The sequence below is a fragment of the Tripterygium wilfordii genome, chromosome 15 (genome assembly GCF_013401445.1).
Source record: "Tripterygium wilfordii isolate XIE 37 chromosome 15, ASM1340144v1, whole genome shotgun sequence".
NCBI classification, from domain to species: domain Eukaryota; kingdom Viridiplantae; phylum Streptophyta; class Magnoliopsida; order Celastrales; family Celastraceae; genus Tripterygium; species Tripterygium wilfordii.
The window spans coordinates 1,556,399-1,570,172 of NC_052246.1; the positions used below are offsets into that span (position 1 = coordinate 1,556,399).

Sequence of the window (13,774 nt, forward strand, 5' to 3'; positions counted from 1 at the left end):
ACAACTTTCCTTAGGAGTAAAAGTACCCTGCACAGTTGTTTTTCTTTACTTGGCAGTTGGCACTTGGGAGATGGCATGAGAAGGATTTTTTTTGATACTATGAGACTGTGGTTTCAATATGGCCAACAGGTGTTTCCTTTGCAAATTGAATGAAGTAATGGCAAGCCATATTACCCGCCAGTGCCCATGAATTGTTGAACTATGGATAATTGCTTGCAAACTAATGGGGATTAGTTTGGTGAGAAGCAAGTCTGTGGAGGAAGACCTTCTGGCCTGGAGGTACTGTAGAGGTACAAATGTAAGCGGTATAGTAATTCCTTCAATGAATCTGGCCTTTATCTAGGTTGCATGGAAGGGAAGAATATCGAGGGCCTTGAGGCAGCCAACCTCTCTAAATCTTATTGAGAATAAATGCATCTACCATATGTACTTGGTTCAGTGGTTTTAATATGGACAACAATTTACTGTTTGATGTAGATAACCTCTTAGGTGTGTTTTTGGACAGCAAGTCATTAGTGTCCTTGGTGGGCAACTCTTTTTGGTGCTAAGATAAGTGTTGTTGAAATACATTGATGAGGATTTTGGTTGCCCTGTGAATGAAAATTGTTGTGATCATGTGCCCCTGCTCTTTATAGTTCCAGTTTTGAGCATTTTTTGATCTATCCAGCTTGAAGAGAATATGACATTGGCCATTGGGTAAAGTTAGTCCGACTGTCAATTTTGAAGTATAAGATTTTGATTAGAAAATAAATGCAAGTTTAGTCTGAATGATGTACAAAATGAGACAGGTTACCTTTTCAGAAGAGTGTTTCAATTGGAGGATTTATAGAATGCTGCTATTTGAAGTTGAAGCCTTTTACAGAAACTACAAAACATGGGGATCTTGAAACCCTAGCTTTCCATGGGATGTGATCTTCAAAAACCGATGCATTTACAAAAATGACTCTCATATGTTTGGGAAGGTTCGAGAATATATTAACTTTGAAAAACCTTCGAAAAAGAGGAAAACAGATGTCTTGCCAAAAGGAGGCTGAATCCATGGATACCTTCTCTTGCATTGCCAGTAGACCATTGTTGTGGGACACAACTTTCAAGAACATGGGTGTGTCTCGACTCTCGAGCAAGAAATATGTGAATCCCCAAATTTCATAATAGGGTTGGGCACCCTCCATGTCCTCTTTAATAAGTTTTTTAACATTGAAAAAATCATATATTAATATATATGAGTATATTACGTGAAAAATTGATAGTAGTTAATTACCAGAAAAATATTTAAGCTCCGTACGCCATAATTATCAATATATAGTTATTAGTCCACTTATAAATTCAATATTAGATGACCTAGTTCATGGGATTGCCTCATGTAGATATAAAAAGGAAATAGCCCAATTATGATAAGATGATCCTTTTATGTATACTGAACCAAATGGCGCTGGAAGCTTCAGAATGATCATCTGAGGTATGTAGCTCAAGACTCTGTATTCAGTCATCTCTTGGCAACATTGTTCTCTGATTTTGGGACAACATTTTAAAATGCAATGCTCCGAGTGATTTATGGCAATTATGGGTTGTTCTTTATGGTTATGAGCTTTATGGTACTCAAGCACTGCGTTAAACCTAGTCTGTTAATGTTGCATGCTCTCTTGTGCAAGTTACTCATTTTTGGTGATACTCCTGATCTGTTTACAACGGGTTTTTCGGTTTCCCTTCTTATGAGCACTTCTTAACTCCCCGTCAACCACAATCCCCACCACCCTGTATTCATTGGACTCTCCGACTGACCGAGACTTTTTCTGTGCAGAAAATTGACAAGCAAGGCTCCAGTCAGCAGGTCCCATGACTCGTGGTGCAACGTTAATGGCCCTGAGGTTACGTTGGTTTTTCTTACAGATGGAGATCTTGTTATTTGGTGTAGCAGTTTCCACACTTAAAATATTAAACGCTGAGCATACCATGTCTTAGGTTTATTTCCAAAAATATGATCATTCCAAGTTCATGTACACTCTTGGATATGTGACGTTAGATGAAATTACTTGGAATAACATCTATGGATATCAAACTTTTGAATTTGATGAGAATTACCTTCTCATCAGGAATTGTATTATTATTTTGATTCAGTAACCTTCTTTGAGAACTGCCTCTGTACTTATTGAAAGTACTTTTTTCGTCTGTTCCTACTGCAGCTTTGACACCGATTGAAGGTATTACTGGTATATGGTCATCATGGTGGGACTCACCACACTTCTCAAGGTTATAGTTTCATTTGTTGGTTCAGTGAATTGCTTCAATAAGGTCTTTTTCAGTCTGCAAATAACACCTTTGGATGGGGGTTCGAGAAGTAAAAGTAAAACCACCTTTTAATGATGGTCTAAAAAGTTGAAGCACCTACCCACTATTAGCTCTTAATAATTGAACAATTATTGCCCACCAAACAATAATTAACAAGGCACCATATGATGATGAGACACGGCTGGTTAGAAGAAGAAATGAACTCTTGTGCCCTCGCTCCTTTGTGTCACCCATAGAAACAGAAAGAAAAAAAAAAAAAACCAAACCCAAGAAAAAGGAAATAATTATAGTAATTGATATGGAAAGATAGGTTTCTTCCAATTTCACATTTTGTCACTTCTAACTTTCTATGTGATTTTTGATAATATCTTTTCCATTCAAATAATGTTAATTTATAATTCTTTTTCTTTTTTAAGTACAATGTTATCATTCCCATTAGTGTTTTTATTTTTTTTTTAAGTATAAGCCCCCAATAATTCTTCCCATAATAGCAAAATTATAACTAGTGCCATAAGAACACCTTAGGGAATAACAAATGGAAGTCAAGGAAAGTGGATACAGGGAAGAAACAAACAAATACCAAGTTGATAAATATTGCCTCAGGATGAACCCGAACAGACTGAACAACAAACACATAACAAATCTAGGTTATTGACTTTCTCTTCATCAAAGAACATCTATCTCCACCACATTAAGGAGTCTCATCATCGTAGATCATATATAGAGGAAAGACATATGAGCCGGTCCTCTTTCCATTGCCTTGAAAAAATAGCTTCCGAAATTGAGAGAGAACGCGGCCCTCACAATCATAGATATGATTGATGATAGCAAATGAGCTCCAAGTAATTCCACCTGGAATTTCTGTCCCTCCCTCGCATTTTCCAATTCACGAGAAGCCAAAAAACGAGGCAAACGATGAAACTTCGTTGGTTTTGTTTTCTTTAAGATTACTTATCGTCAGGGAGTGGCTCTGTCAAGCGTACACTTGAATATCTTCACATACATATATATATCCTCGCTGTCCTCCTCTGCTCCTTCTATTTCGTACGGCTTTTGCGTACAATTTTGGAGTACGAATTCAGGATTTAAGAGCAGGAGAGTTTGAGATCTGGGTTGGAGTGTGTGTATTGGCCATGGGGAGCTCAGAGGAGAGAGTGGTTGCAGTGATCATGGTGGGTGGACCCACCAAAGGTATGTGAAAATTTATCAAAAAAGGTTCTTCTTGTTAATTCTATATATTTTCGCTTGCATTGATTCTTCTGGACATGATCCCCATTTCAATTCATAGTTTTCGAGATTCCTATAAAAATTGATATGTCCCCCATTTCCCATTGATGAATTGAATTTTCCTTAAAATTTACAGGTACAAGATTCCGACCATTATCATTGAATATTCCGAAACCTCTTTTTCCTTTAGCTGGTCAACCCATGGTTCATCATCCCATTTCTGCATGTAAAAGGGTATATATTCTTGATTTTGTATCTAAAGACTTGAGCATGTCATCTTGAGTTTCATTTCTTGCTGTGTTAGAATGTAGAGTGATTGAGATTTGGGTGTGTTTTATAGATCCCAAACTTAGTGCAAATCTATCTAGTTGGATTTTACGAGGAGCGTGAATTTGCAATGTATGTCTCCTCTGTCTCCAATGAGCTCAAAGTTCCTATCAGGTAACTTCTTGCTTTTCTAAATGGTTTTTCTAAATGGTTGTGTAATGTGTGCTAATGGTTATTAATTTTGAGCTCTGTTAACTGAGGTTAGAGACCGTTTAGTGACTTTTAGTGGTGGCTGTTCTTGTGTAAGCTGCTTTTAGATATTTGAGGGAAGACAAGCCACATGGTTCTGCTGGTGGGCTTTATAACTTCAAGGACCTGATCATGGAAGACAATCCGGTTTTTATCTGAACCTAACACCTCCGTAGAGACATGCTATTTTGCCTAAATTAGTTAATACTTAAAAGAGTTTTCTTGATTTCTGGTAGTGCTATGATCATAGTGTTCTCCTGATCTAATAATGGGAACATAAATTGACTACAAATGCTGTGAATTGGGTTCCATTTTTACTTACGTGGTAGTAAACTAATGGTGCTCAACATCTTGATGCAGTCTCATATGTTCTTACTGAATTGCGATGTCTGCTGCAGTTTTCCATTGCCAGAAATGCTTGGTAATTTTCTGCTCTTCACAAAGAAGGTTTTCTTTTTTAGCTATAAAGTCATGGCTGCATCCAGTATAAAAACCTTAACATTGGAAGGTGTTATTATTATTTCTCCACAGCGGCCTTAATTTCTGGCTTTTGACTTTGATGTTTGCAGAGGCTCATAGAAGTTACGGTGGGATCGGAACAATTCTAGTAATCAAGGTTGCTCAAAAATGCTCTTTCAGTATTGTGCATCTTTTATTTGTTTTTATGTAATACGTCTGCTCGTCATGTTTTGCTTCCTTTTTTCCTGTTCTTTACAGGTTTCTGCTGAGTCAGCGAGCCAGTTTGGAGAATTGGTTGCTGATCCAGTCACCAATGAACTGTTGCACTATACTGAAAAACCTGAAACTTTTGTACGTGCAGAATCTGATATTATGTAATGCACAATGCATTGGCCAGCTTTTGGCCTCGTGCGTGCTTTTTATCATCTTCTTTTTTTTTTCTCTCTCTCTTTTCTTTATCTAATATGACATTGCACTGCAGGTGAGTGACAGAATAAATTGTGGTGTGTATGTGTTTACACCTGAAATTTTTCCTGCCATCCAGGGTGTTTCTTCTCAATGGAAAGACAGAGGTCAGTGACACAGGCTCGTTAGAAAAATGCTGATTTCTGATTCCTGAATAATGTGGCTTATCGGTTACCTTTTAACATAATTGACCTCACTAATTTAGCTAGTTCCAGACAAAGATTAGATGTCTTTGTTTTAACAAGGAATATTCTCATGCCAAAGGTTTTTTTTTAATTTTGTTACACTTTGCATTATAGTAATTGTTTTCGTCATCTAAAATTCGAATTATATTCTGTTACCTGCAGCAAATCTAAGAAGAGTTACCAGCTTTGAAGCCCTCCATTCATCTACAAGGTCTGTGTGTTCTCCTGATTCCAGAAATCTTTTTCAGTCTTTAGTCTCTAGGTCTTATGTACTTTGATTCTGATAAATTTTCTTTAATCAGGAGCTTTCCTAGTGATTTTGTAAGATTGGATCAAGATATCCTCTCACCTCTTGCGGGGAAGAAACAGTTATATACATTTGAAACCATGGATTTCTGGGAACAAATCAAAACCCCTGGGTGAGTCACGCTAGTTAATTGTTTTGCATCATTATCTTTTCCTGCCCTTCAAGGTGAACATAATATTTATCTATGCCCGCAGAATGTCACTGAAATGTTCATCCTTGTATCTAGCCCTATTCCGGTTCACCTCCTCCCATCTTTTGGCTAGTGGGGATGGTGTAAAGAGTGCTACCATTATTGGTGATGTCTACATTCACCCATCCGCAAAAGTACACCCAACTGCTAAGGTAGTTATGTTTTCTTCTGCTGTTATGGTGAACATTGAGTAATTGCTGATAAATGGAATCTGCTTAGCATATCATTTAGTTGATACACATTGAATTTGTTGGTAATGTTGTAACATTTATTTATAATAACTTACGTCAATGACTTGTAAGTGGAAGGTGTGGCAGAGATGAGTATGAATTGTGCATGTTTAACAGACATCATGCTACATCGGTTCGTGTTATGTTTCATATCATCCAATGAAATAAATAAATAAATGTCATGTGCAAAAGGGCACACAGCTCCCAGAACCAATGGTGTTGTCTGGTTGGGCTGCCTCTATGATCTACTTAGGAAAGTAGTCTCATTCAAATGATGAGAACAACCCCTTCCACCAAAAAATGTTAATATTGTCTAGAGAACAAAAACTGGATGAAAATGTATTGCTTTCTTGCACACTCGGTTTATTCATACATTAACCTCCTATTAATCCTTGTGTTCTATGCTTTGTGGGAAACAGATCGGTCCCAATGTTTCAATATCTGCAAATGCTCGTATAGGACCTGGAGCTAGGCTCATCAGTTGTATCATCCTTGATGATGTTGAAGTAATGGTATGAAAGAAAATTGAGTGGCTTGAAGTGTTTGGTCATATAACTTAAAACACATACATGACGTTTACTCAATTTGACATAAGTTTGTTCCCTTTTCAAGGAGAATGCTGTTGTTATTCATGCAATCGTTGGGTGGAAGTCATCTATTGGCAGATGGTCGCGTGTCCAGGCAAGTATAAATTCAACTGCACTGATGTCTGATTATTTGCCATTAATATGAGTCGCCTCTTTCCACATTAGATGATGTAAAAGCATACAGAGAGATGTAGTAGGCAATAACTAAAATTACATTCTTTGGTTGCAGGCTGCTGGTGATTACAATGCTAAACTTGGCATTACAATTCTCGGTACTTTCTTAATTCGTTCATTAATCTGTTTACTTTAGACAGTCCAGTTCACACCGTGAATAATCGGAGTATGTATGCCCTTGATGCAGGTGAAGCAGTGACTGTTGAAGATGAAGTGGTGGTTACTAACAGTGTTGTCCTTCCCAACAAGACACTCAACGTCAGTGTACTTGAGGAAATAATTCTGTAATTAAGAAGATCAAAAGCTCCTATAAGTCTATTTCCTCTCATATAATAATGGTTACTCCTTTAGTTTCTCGGCTAAGGAAATAAATTATTTGTAAGAATTGATATATACTGCCAGACAATAAAAGAAAATCTCACTATTTGTTGTTATCTCCTTGTGTATGGAGGGCCGAGAAATCATTAGAAAAAACACATGAAAATCAAGGAAAAAAAACAAATACCCAAGAATCTGATCAAGCGCTGAGAAACTAAGAAAACCCCACTTCCGAAGGCCAGAGGATTTAGGTACCCAAAAATTCTCATGAAATTGTTGAGGAATAAACTACTTAAGTGTTAATTAGCTCTGGAAGGCACATAATCTTTCATTATTTTGGCTTCCATGGATCGGCAATCAAAACTGACAAACTTTGCAACAAACAAATAGTGCATTTTGTTACCTTGTATAACTGTTAACAGTAAGTGGAGTCCCAGGATGACCATCTCAGATTTGATGCATAGAGAAAATGCAACCAACGAGGTCATCACTGCATTGTTTCAAATAAAAAAAAATGGAGCTCTGGTGCTGTACTACATTGAATTAGAAAAGACATTGTGCCGTTCTAAAAAATTTCTTGCAATGGCTTTTTCGCAGCGATTTCTGTGTACCACGACTTCCATGCTTCCATGTAGTGAGCAAAAAGGTCTCTTAAAGCTGCAAAAACAATCAGCAAAAACAGGTATGAGCATGCTCGGCTTTGTAACTTTGCAAGAGACGCAATTGAGTGACAAACCCAGACAGAAGCAATTTGTGACAACATTGCTTCACAAGCAGCAAAATCAATGATAAGCTAAAATACGTCTGAGGATTCAAGTGGAAAAAAATAATGAACTATTGATCAACTAGTGATATAGGCAATATTGACATTGTCAGTCTACCAGATGGAAAGCGGACAAAAGTGATTTCTACCAGAGGAACATCTAACACCATTTCATTTTGCCTTACCATGTTGATTTAACCTCATTTCAAGTATTCAGGTCAAATTTGATTGGCTAGAGTCATGATAATTCCACTCATTGGCACAACAAAGCATTATACAATACCTTGATTGTGATACTGAGGTCGGTAAGTAGAGGAAAGACTCTTCCAGTCATGACCCTTTATCACATTATTCTCAGGGGCACCAACCTTAGGCACACTCACCGGAGCAAAAGGGCCAAACTGGTAGCTCTTTGATCCATGTTTTGACTGCTCCTGGTGCACTGAATCTTCAACTTTCAGCTGCTTGTGTTTCTCTGTGTCCTGGTTTATATCCTCAATAGAAGATTCAACTCTGTTTCTCTTCAAACTATTGTTTGTAACATCAGTTCCAAATGTCCTCTTGCTTTCATTAACAACTGAAGCATCACCAGTCTTATTCCCTGTATTTCCCCTTGACCCCAACCACCTGAATGCAGGCTTCCTGGTATCAATAGTGTGCGTCTGCACATTATCATAATGAAATTCAGATCATGAGAGCATTTAATTATGTCGTTACTGCTAAAGTCAGTCATATCATTAATAAGACAGATCCAAGTGTATGGATTCCTGATATCCGACTATCCATAGTGTGCATCTGCACATGACCATCTAGAAATTCAGATACTGAAAGAACAGCTTAATTGTGTTATTAATGCTAAAGTGACTTAAGTTGTAAATGATTCAAATCAAAGGGTATCGACCTAAAGCCTGATTCTAGGTGGGAAAACTTCTACACAGGTGTTATGCTGGTGTGTACCTTCTCAATGAGATTTACAGAAGACAACACATTTGCAATGTCATATAGCCGTCTTACTTTTGCTGCAGGGGAGAAAAGCCAAAAGAAAAGAAGTTTTCAATATTTGTTTTCTGAAATAAAATCCAGATCAATGAAAGAAAGTGAAAATAATTACTTCTCATTAGTGATGAAGCATGCCCATCCCCAAGCAATGATTTTGCAGCATCATCAAGAGAAATCAAATCCACCTGTGTAACGGAAATTATTGATGAGAACTAAGCCCATGTATATGCATAGAAATTTCACAAGGAATAAAAGTATGAATCTGTTTCCACTCACTTTGGTGCACACAAAAAGCTTGACAAAATTCTGTGTTAAAAGTCCCAAAGATTTTTCTCTTCGGTTATCTGAAAAAAAAGAACTTACTTTAAGCTCAGTTGCAAAGCACCACAAAATAATTCTTGCAATTCCTATTCTCATAAGTTAAAGGGTAATATTATCTGTTGTTCGTTCAATGATCCGTTCCCAGCTATTAACTTGCTGACAGACCACTTTACGCTTAGATATACAGGAAGTGTTTTTTTTCCCTTTTCTTCTGCAAATAATCTTTGACTTGGTAACACTTATCAAAATACAGTTAATTTAACTAAAGGGAATCAAATAAGGGGTAATTACTGAAGATTTACACAACTATTGCCATTCTAACATGCAATACCCTATCAAAGGGTATAAAAAAATAAAATTACCAGTTCTTGATGATGCAGAGGATTTGGGCATTCCACTTAGAATAGAACTCTCATTCTGGCTCCCTCTGTTCGAATTCAAAAGGCTGTCCTCATCATCATCCTCGTCAACATAATCTGTTACCTTAAAATACAGGAAAATGTCATTTAATCATAGACTGCCAAGGAACCCTCTTTCAAAAGAATAAAATTAGCACGGCCAATTCACCTACTTTGGAACAATTGCTGTTCCCGTCCGAGGCGTTGAAATTCTCCCTAAAGCCCTCTTCCTATCACAGCATCATGAACACAAAATTAGTTGCTAATTTCAAAATTTGAGGCTTGAAACCACTATTATCTTCTCGAGTCCAAACCAACAGCCACCAGATCTTACCCAAACCACACACAGACTAGACAAAGAAAAATAATAATATATTTTTTTTAAGAAGATGACATATTTGCTACCTTGAGCTTCTGTAGTTCCTCAGCAATTGCCCCAAGCCCTTTCCATAAATACTGGTTCTTTTCCTTTCTTGCGAGAACCTAAATCAATCAAATGCCGAAACAAACTAACATTATATTCATATAATTCGTTCTCTTTCTTTTGCAGTTATACCAAAAGGCAGAAGACAAAAAAAAACTATGAAGCACGAAGGAGAAAATTTCTTGGGATAAAAAAACTCACCCCAACGCTTTCCAAGACATTGACGATATCATAGATCCTGCGTCTCTCCACACCTGCGGACCAAACCAAGATCGGATCAGGAAGTAACTAATTAAACACAAAATTTGAAACACCAAGGAGAATTGAGACGAGGCAAAAACCTAATTTCGTAGCAGCATCATCGAGAGTGATAGACTCAATTCCCTGTCGATTGTACAAGACCAAAAATCTGCAAGAACAGTAAATCCGAGTGTGAGTAGAAATCGAAACAATTAAAATAAGGGAATTAAGAAGCGACACAGAGAGATGAGTACTTGGAGCACAAGAGGCCGAGAGATTTCTGCTTCCTGCAGTAGCCGAAATTCCTGGAAGAGGAAGATTCGAGTAGACAAGATGATGAGGAAGATAACGGCATATCTCCTTTTCTCTGATGAAAAATAATGGAGAGAACAGAAGGATCGTTAAGGTTATGAAGAAGGAGAGCGGAGAGAGAGGGAAGACGGAGTTTTGTGCCTTTTGGCGGGGTCGGAAATTTGAAAGAGGGAATGAGTCGGATTGAGATTTTAAATAAGCGGTAATTTGAATTCCATTGACAAATTTTTAGGGATCTTTCTAAAATTGACAATATATTTAAATTGGGGTGTCAAAACTCTTGTTCGAATAATAGAATTTGTTGAACTCAGATTAAATCAATTTTGGATATAAATTATATATTTGGAATTTGGGTCAAACACATAAATTTGTTCTGTTTAAAATCGGGTTCAAGTCCAAGTCCAAACATATAAATCTTGTCTAATTTATTTGTTTTGAGTATAGACCTAATCCAAATTAAGTTGTTGTCTGAATTAGTTGTTCAGATTTAAATTAATATGAGTTTGGTCAATTAAGTATGTTCGAAATTTGATTTGGGTTAAGGTCCGGACATGTAAATATTCCGTAAAACACGTATTGTTATCCGACCCATAACCCATTTTTTTCTCCTAATTTTAGAGAATAAACAATTATAACCAATTTTTAAAATTGTATTTTTATGTGCATATTTATCATGATGGGCCGAATGTGAACATTGTATGGGCCCATTTACTTGAGATTGGGCCTCAGCAAATAAGTTTATGCGAGAAATTACCTCGGCTTAGACTAAGCCTCTTTGGTATATATGAGCGAGACTATGACTCGGATTGGAGTGACACATCTTTAACAATTCTAGCGAGACTAGGCCTCAGATTGGAATGACTCCTTTTCCATAAATCTTATGCGAGGTTGGTTCTCGGCATGGAATTATGTCTTTTCGACAGTTTTGTACAAGGTAGGACCTCGTATTGGGATAATGCCTTATTGACATGTCTGCGCAAGGTTGGACCTCATCTTGGGATGATGCCTCGTTTGCATGTCTATGCGAGGTTGAATCTCGTCTTGGGGTGATGTCTCATGGGCATGTATATGCGAGGTAGACCTCGGCTTATCTTATGCTTATTTGGAAATTTTATGCGAGCTTAGACCTCGGCTTTGAGATGATGACTCATTGGCAATCTAGTGCAAGGTAAGTACTCGGCTTCTCTCATGCCTCTTTGGCAGTTTAATACGAGGTAAGACCTCGACTTGGGATGATGTCTCTTTGATAATCTTGTGCAAGGTAAGACCTCGGCTTGGGATCACGCCTCTTTGGTAATCTTGTGCGAGGTAAGGCATCGGCTTGGGATCATGCATCTTCGACAATCTTGTGCAAGGTAAGGCCTCGGCTTGGGATCACTCCTATTCGGTAATCTTGTGTGAGGTAAGGCCTCGACTTGGGATGATGCCGACAATTTGACAGTTTACTGCGAGGTAAGACCTTAGCTTGGTATGATTGTTCTTTTTATATGCGTCAGATAGCGTATCTATTGGGATATTATTATCTTGTATTGTTGGGTTTGTTGAGATTAGATGTGAGTTGATCTCGACTTGATTGTGAGACGAGGATCCATCTTGATATGTCATTGGGAGATAAGGATTCTTCCTACCCTATGTTGAGGTCGTTAAAGACTTGATTCCTGGATTCACTTTCCCGAGTTGACTCTGTGTGATTTCTGTCAAGTATTTCCTCCTTCGGTTAAGTTTAGCTATCTACTTTATCAAGTCGTGCATTTCACATGTAACGGTCATGGTCAGTCATATTGAGTGGGATGGTCGGATGCGTGGAACGGGGTCGACCTTGGAATAGGTGGTCGACTATCTAGAGCGGGAACTTCCATTGGAGTGGCGTCTCTCTTGATCCTTGATCCCCTAATATTTGATCTCCTTTGCCTTTGAACGTTTGTTAGCAGGAGAAGTCTTCTCTTTCTAACGTGATGTGTAAGGTTAACCTGGTATGACCCCACTTGCCATGTTGACTTGACTTTAGCTATTTTATTAATCCACACATTGGAAATTAATCGGGCAGATGATGCCATTACAAGGATCAAACACCATAATTTCAATGACAAAGTACACCTCTATCCTTTCTAGGGTAGTAAGAAACTCCTCGCCATCACTACAAGATAGCCTCCAGAGGTTAACATTGTCAGGCATCCTTTGAAAGGTACCAAATGCTGAATCTTTCATGTGTGGTTGCTTGGGATAGGCAACAAGAATGTTCAAACTGTGGTTGTGTATAATACTTCAAAAAGATCACAAACAATTATCTTGGACTAACTACTGGATATAATTAAAACAGTTATAGATTCAAATCTTCACTCACGTGTTAATTTCTTTCTGCAAGTCCATAGACAATTTGCAAATGCCCTTAATCCTTTCCTAAACTCTAATCCATGTTTAAATTAACGTATTTTAGCAGTTCTTCACTTGCTTTTGAATTCCAAAGAACGAAAAGGACTACCCAATTTGTTAGTTCAAGCAAGTTCTTTCATTTACATCTATCAATTTGATGGGATTTTGATTCTAACATTTTTGTAAACGTTTCGAATTGACCACCAATTTTACTGAGTCGTTCCACAAACAGATTTTTTTTTAATTATTTCGGTCGGTCAATGTGCTGACATGTCACATTGACCAACTGAAACCACCTAAAAAATGGCGTGTGTTAATGACAATGCATAAGGTCCAGCGTATCTAGAAGAACATAGATGCCACACCGTCCATGTCTCTCCTGCTTTTGGCCACAGATCAAATCTCCCCATAATGCACCTGCAAACAGTGGATATGACGTCTCTAAGATGGCCAATGAGTGGGTCGTGGTGATTGTGACCTGCTTGTCTAATATGAGTCCGGGAGTCACCCGCTGCCGCCTAATCCGCACCTTGTCCCTCTTGTTCTCATGCTCCTCTGTGACAATCCAGTCACATTCAACCCCATGACGGTTGCACCTAAGTAGGGCAAGCCTGCAATCATAACCAGAAGTGCATTAGTGGGTTATAAGTATGGCTTATTGAAAACTCCATTAGTGGTGTGATCGAAATTGGAAACATGAGATTGAAACCCTAATTTAGAGTTGTCGTCGGGTTTGGAGATGATTTTTTTAGAGAGATTTTATAAAAACGTGTATTTAAAAAAAATAATTTGCTCAAAATTTCCACGTAGGCATCTGTTAGAGGGTTTTTTTGACTTTCTTATAACAGGTCAGAGAGAGGGAGGGATTGAGTTTTGAGCCTTTTAGTGGGGTTGGAATTTTGAAAGAGGGAATGAGTGGGATGGAGATTTTAAATAAGCGATAATTTGAATTTCATTAAACATCTTTAGTCCGGTCTTTCCTAACATTAACAATATT

General features: G+C 37.8%; 2 protein-coding genes across 4 annotated transcripts; one reads left to right on the forward strand and one right to left on the reverse strand.

Annotated features, from left to right (window-relative positions):
* Window positions 1-2,927: 2,927 nt before the first annotated feature.
* LOC120017216 (mannose-1-phosphate guanyltransferase alpha-like) lies at window positions 2,928-7,063 on the forward strand. 2 transcript variants are annotated; one of them, XM_038870364.1, is made up of 15 exons: window positions 2,928-3,480; window positions 3,653-3,750; window positions 3,857-3,957; window positions 4,101-4,179; window positions 4,393-4,453; window positions 4,602-4,648; window positions 4,750-4,842; window positions 4,973-5,063; window positions 5,304-5,352; window positions 5,444-5,560; window positions 5,643-5,790; window positions 6,288-6,380; window positions 6,481-6,549; window positions 6,685-6,727; window positions 6,817-7,063. In XM_038870364.1, the coding sequence occupies exons 1-15, from the start codon at window positions 3,423-3,425 to the stop codon at window positions 6,915-6,917; spliced, it is 1,248 nt and encodes a 415-aa protein (XP_038726292.1). In that variant the 5' UTR covers window positions 2,928-3,422; the 3' UTR covers window positions 6,918-7,063. The 2 variants fall into 2 exon arrangements, with proteins under 2 accessions (XP_038726292.1, XP_038726293.1); XM_038870365.1 differs by lacking the exon at window positions 2,928-3,480 and having other exon boundaries at window positions 3,734-3,750; window positions 4,091-4,179.
* Window positions 7,064-7,341: 278 nt separating this feature from the next.
* On the reverse strand, window positions 7,342-10,546 carry LOC120017169 (E2F transcription factor-like E2FE). 2 transcript variants are annotated; one of them, XM_038870298.1, is made up of 11 exons: window positions 10,347-10,546; window positions 10,194-10,261; window positions 10,054-10,106; window positions 9,834-9,911; window positions 9,602-9,658; window positions 9,393-9,513; window positions 8,986-9,053; window positions 8,822-8,894; window positions 8,668-8,729; window positions 8,094-8,372; window positions 7,342-7,604 (listed from the first exon to the last, which is right to left on the reverse strand). In XM_038870298.1, exons 1-11 carry the CDS (start codon window positions 10,445-10,447, stop codon window positions 7,599-7,601), a joined length of 966 nt encoding a protein of 321 aa, XP_038726226.1. In that variant the 5' UTR covers window positions 10,448-10,546; the 3' UTR covers window positions 7,342-7,598. The 2 variants fall into 2 exon arrangements, with proteins under 2 accessions (XP_038726226.1, XP_038726225.1); XM_038870297.1 differs by having other exon boundaries at window positions 7,994-8,372.
* Between the last annotated feature and the right edge of the window lie 3,228 nt (window positions 10,547-13,774).

Bases quoted from the DNA above. Each gene is read 5' to 3' on its own strand.
- LOC120017216 (XM_038870364.1), top strand. From the start codon at position 3,423: ATGGGGAGCTCAGAGGAGAGAGTGGTTGCAGTGATCATGGTGGGTGGA. The intron at 4,180-4,392 runs GTTTTTATCTGA...ATCTTGATGCAG, and splicing joins TGATCATGGAAGACAATCCG to TCTCATATGTTCTTACTGAA. The intron at 4,454-4,601 runs GTAATTTTCTGC...TGATGTTTGCAG, and splicing joins TCCATTGCCAGAAATGCTTG to AGGCTCATAGAAGTTACGGT.
- LOC120017169 (XM_038870297.1), bottom strand. From the start codon at position 10,447: ATGCCGTTATCTTCCTCATCATCTTGTCTACTCGAATCTTCCTCTTCC. The intron at 10,262-10,346 runs GTACTCATCTCT...CTGTTCTTGCAG, and splicing joins CTCGGCCTCTTGTGCTCCAA to ATTTTTGGTCTTGTACAATC. The intron at 9,659-9,833 runs GTAGCAAATATG...ATGCTGTGATAG, and splicing joins AGGAACTACAGAAGCTCAAG to GAAGAGGGCTTTAGGGAGAA.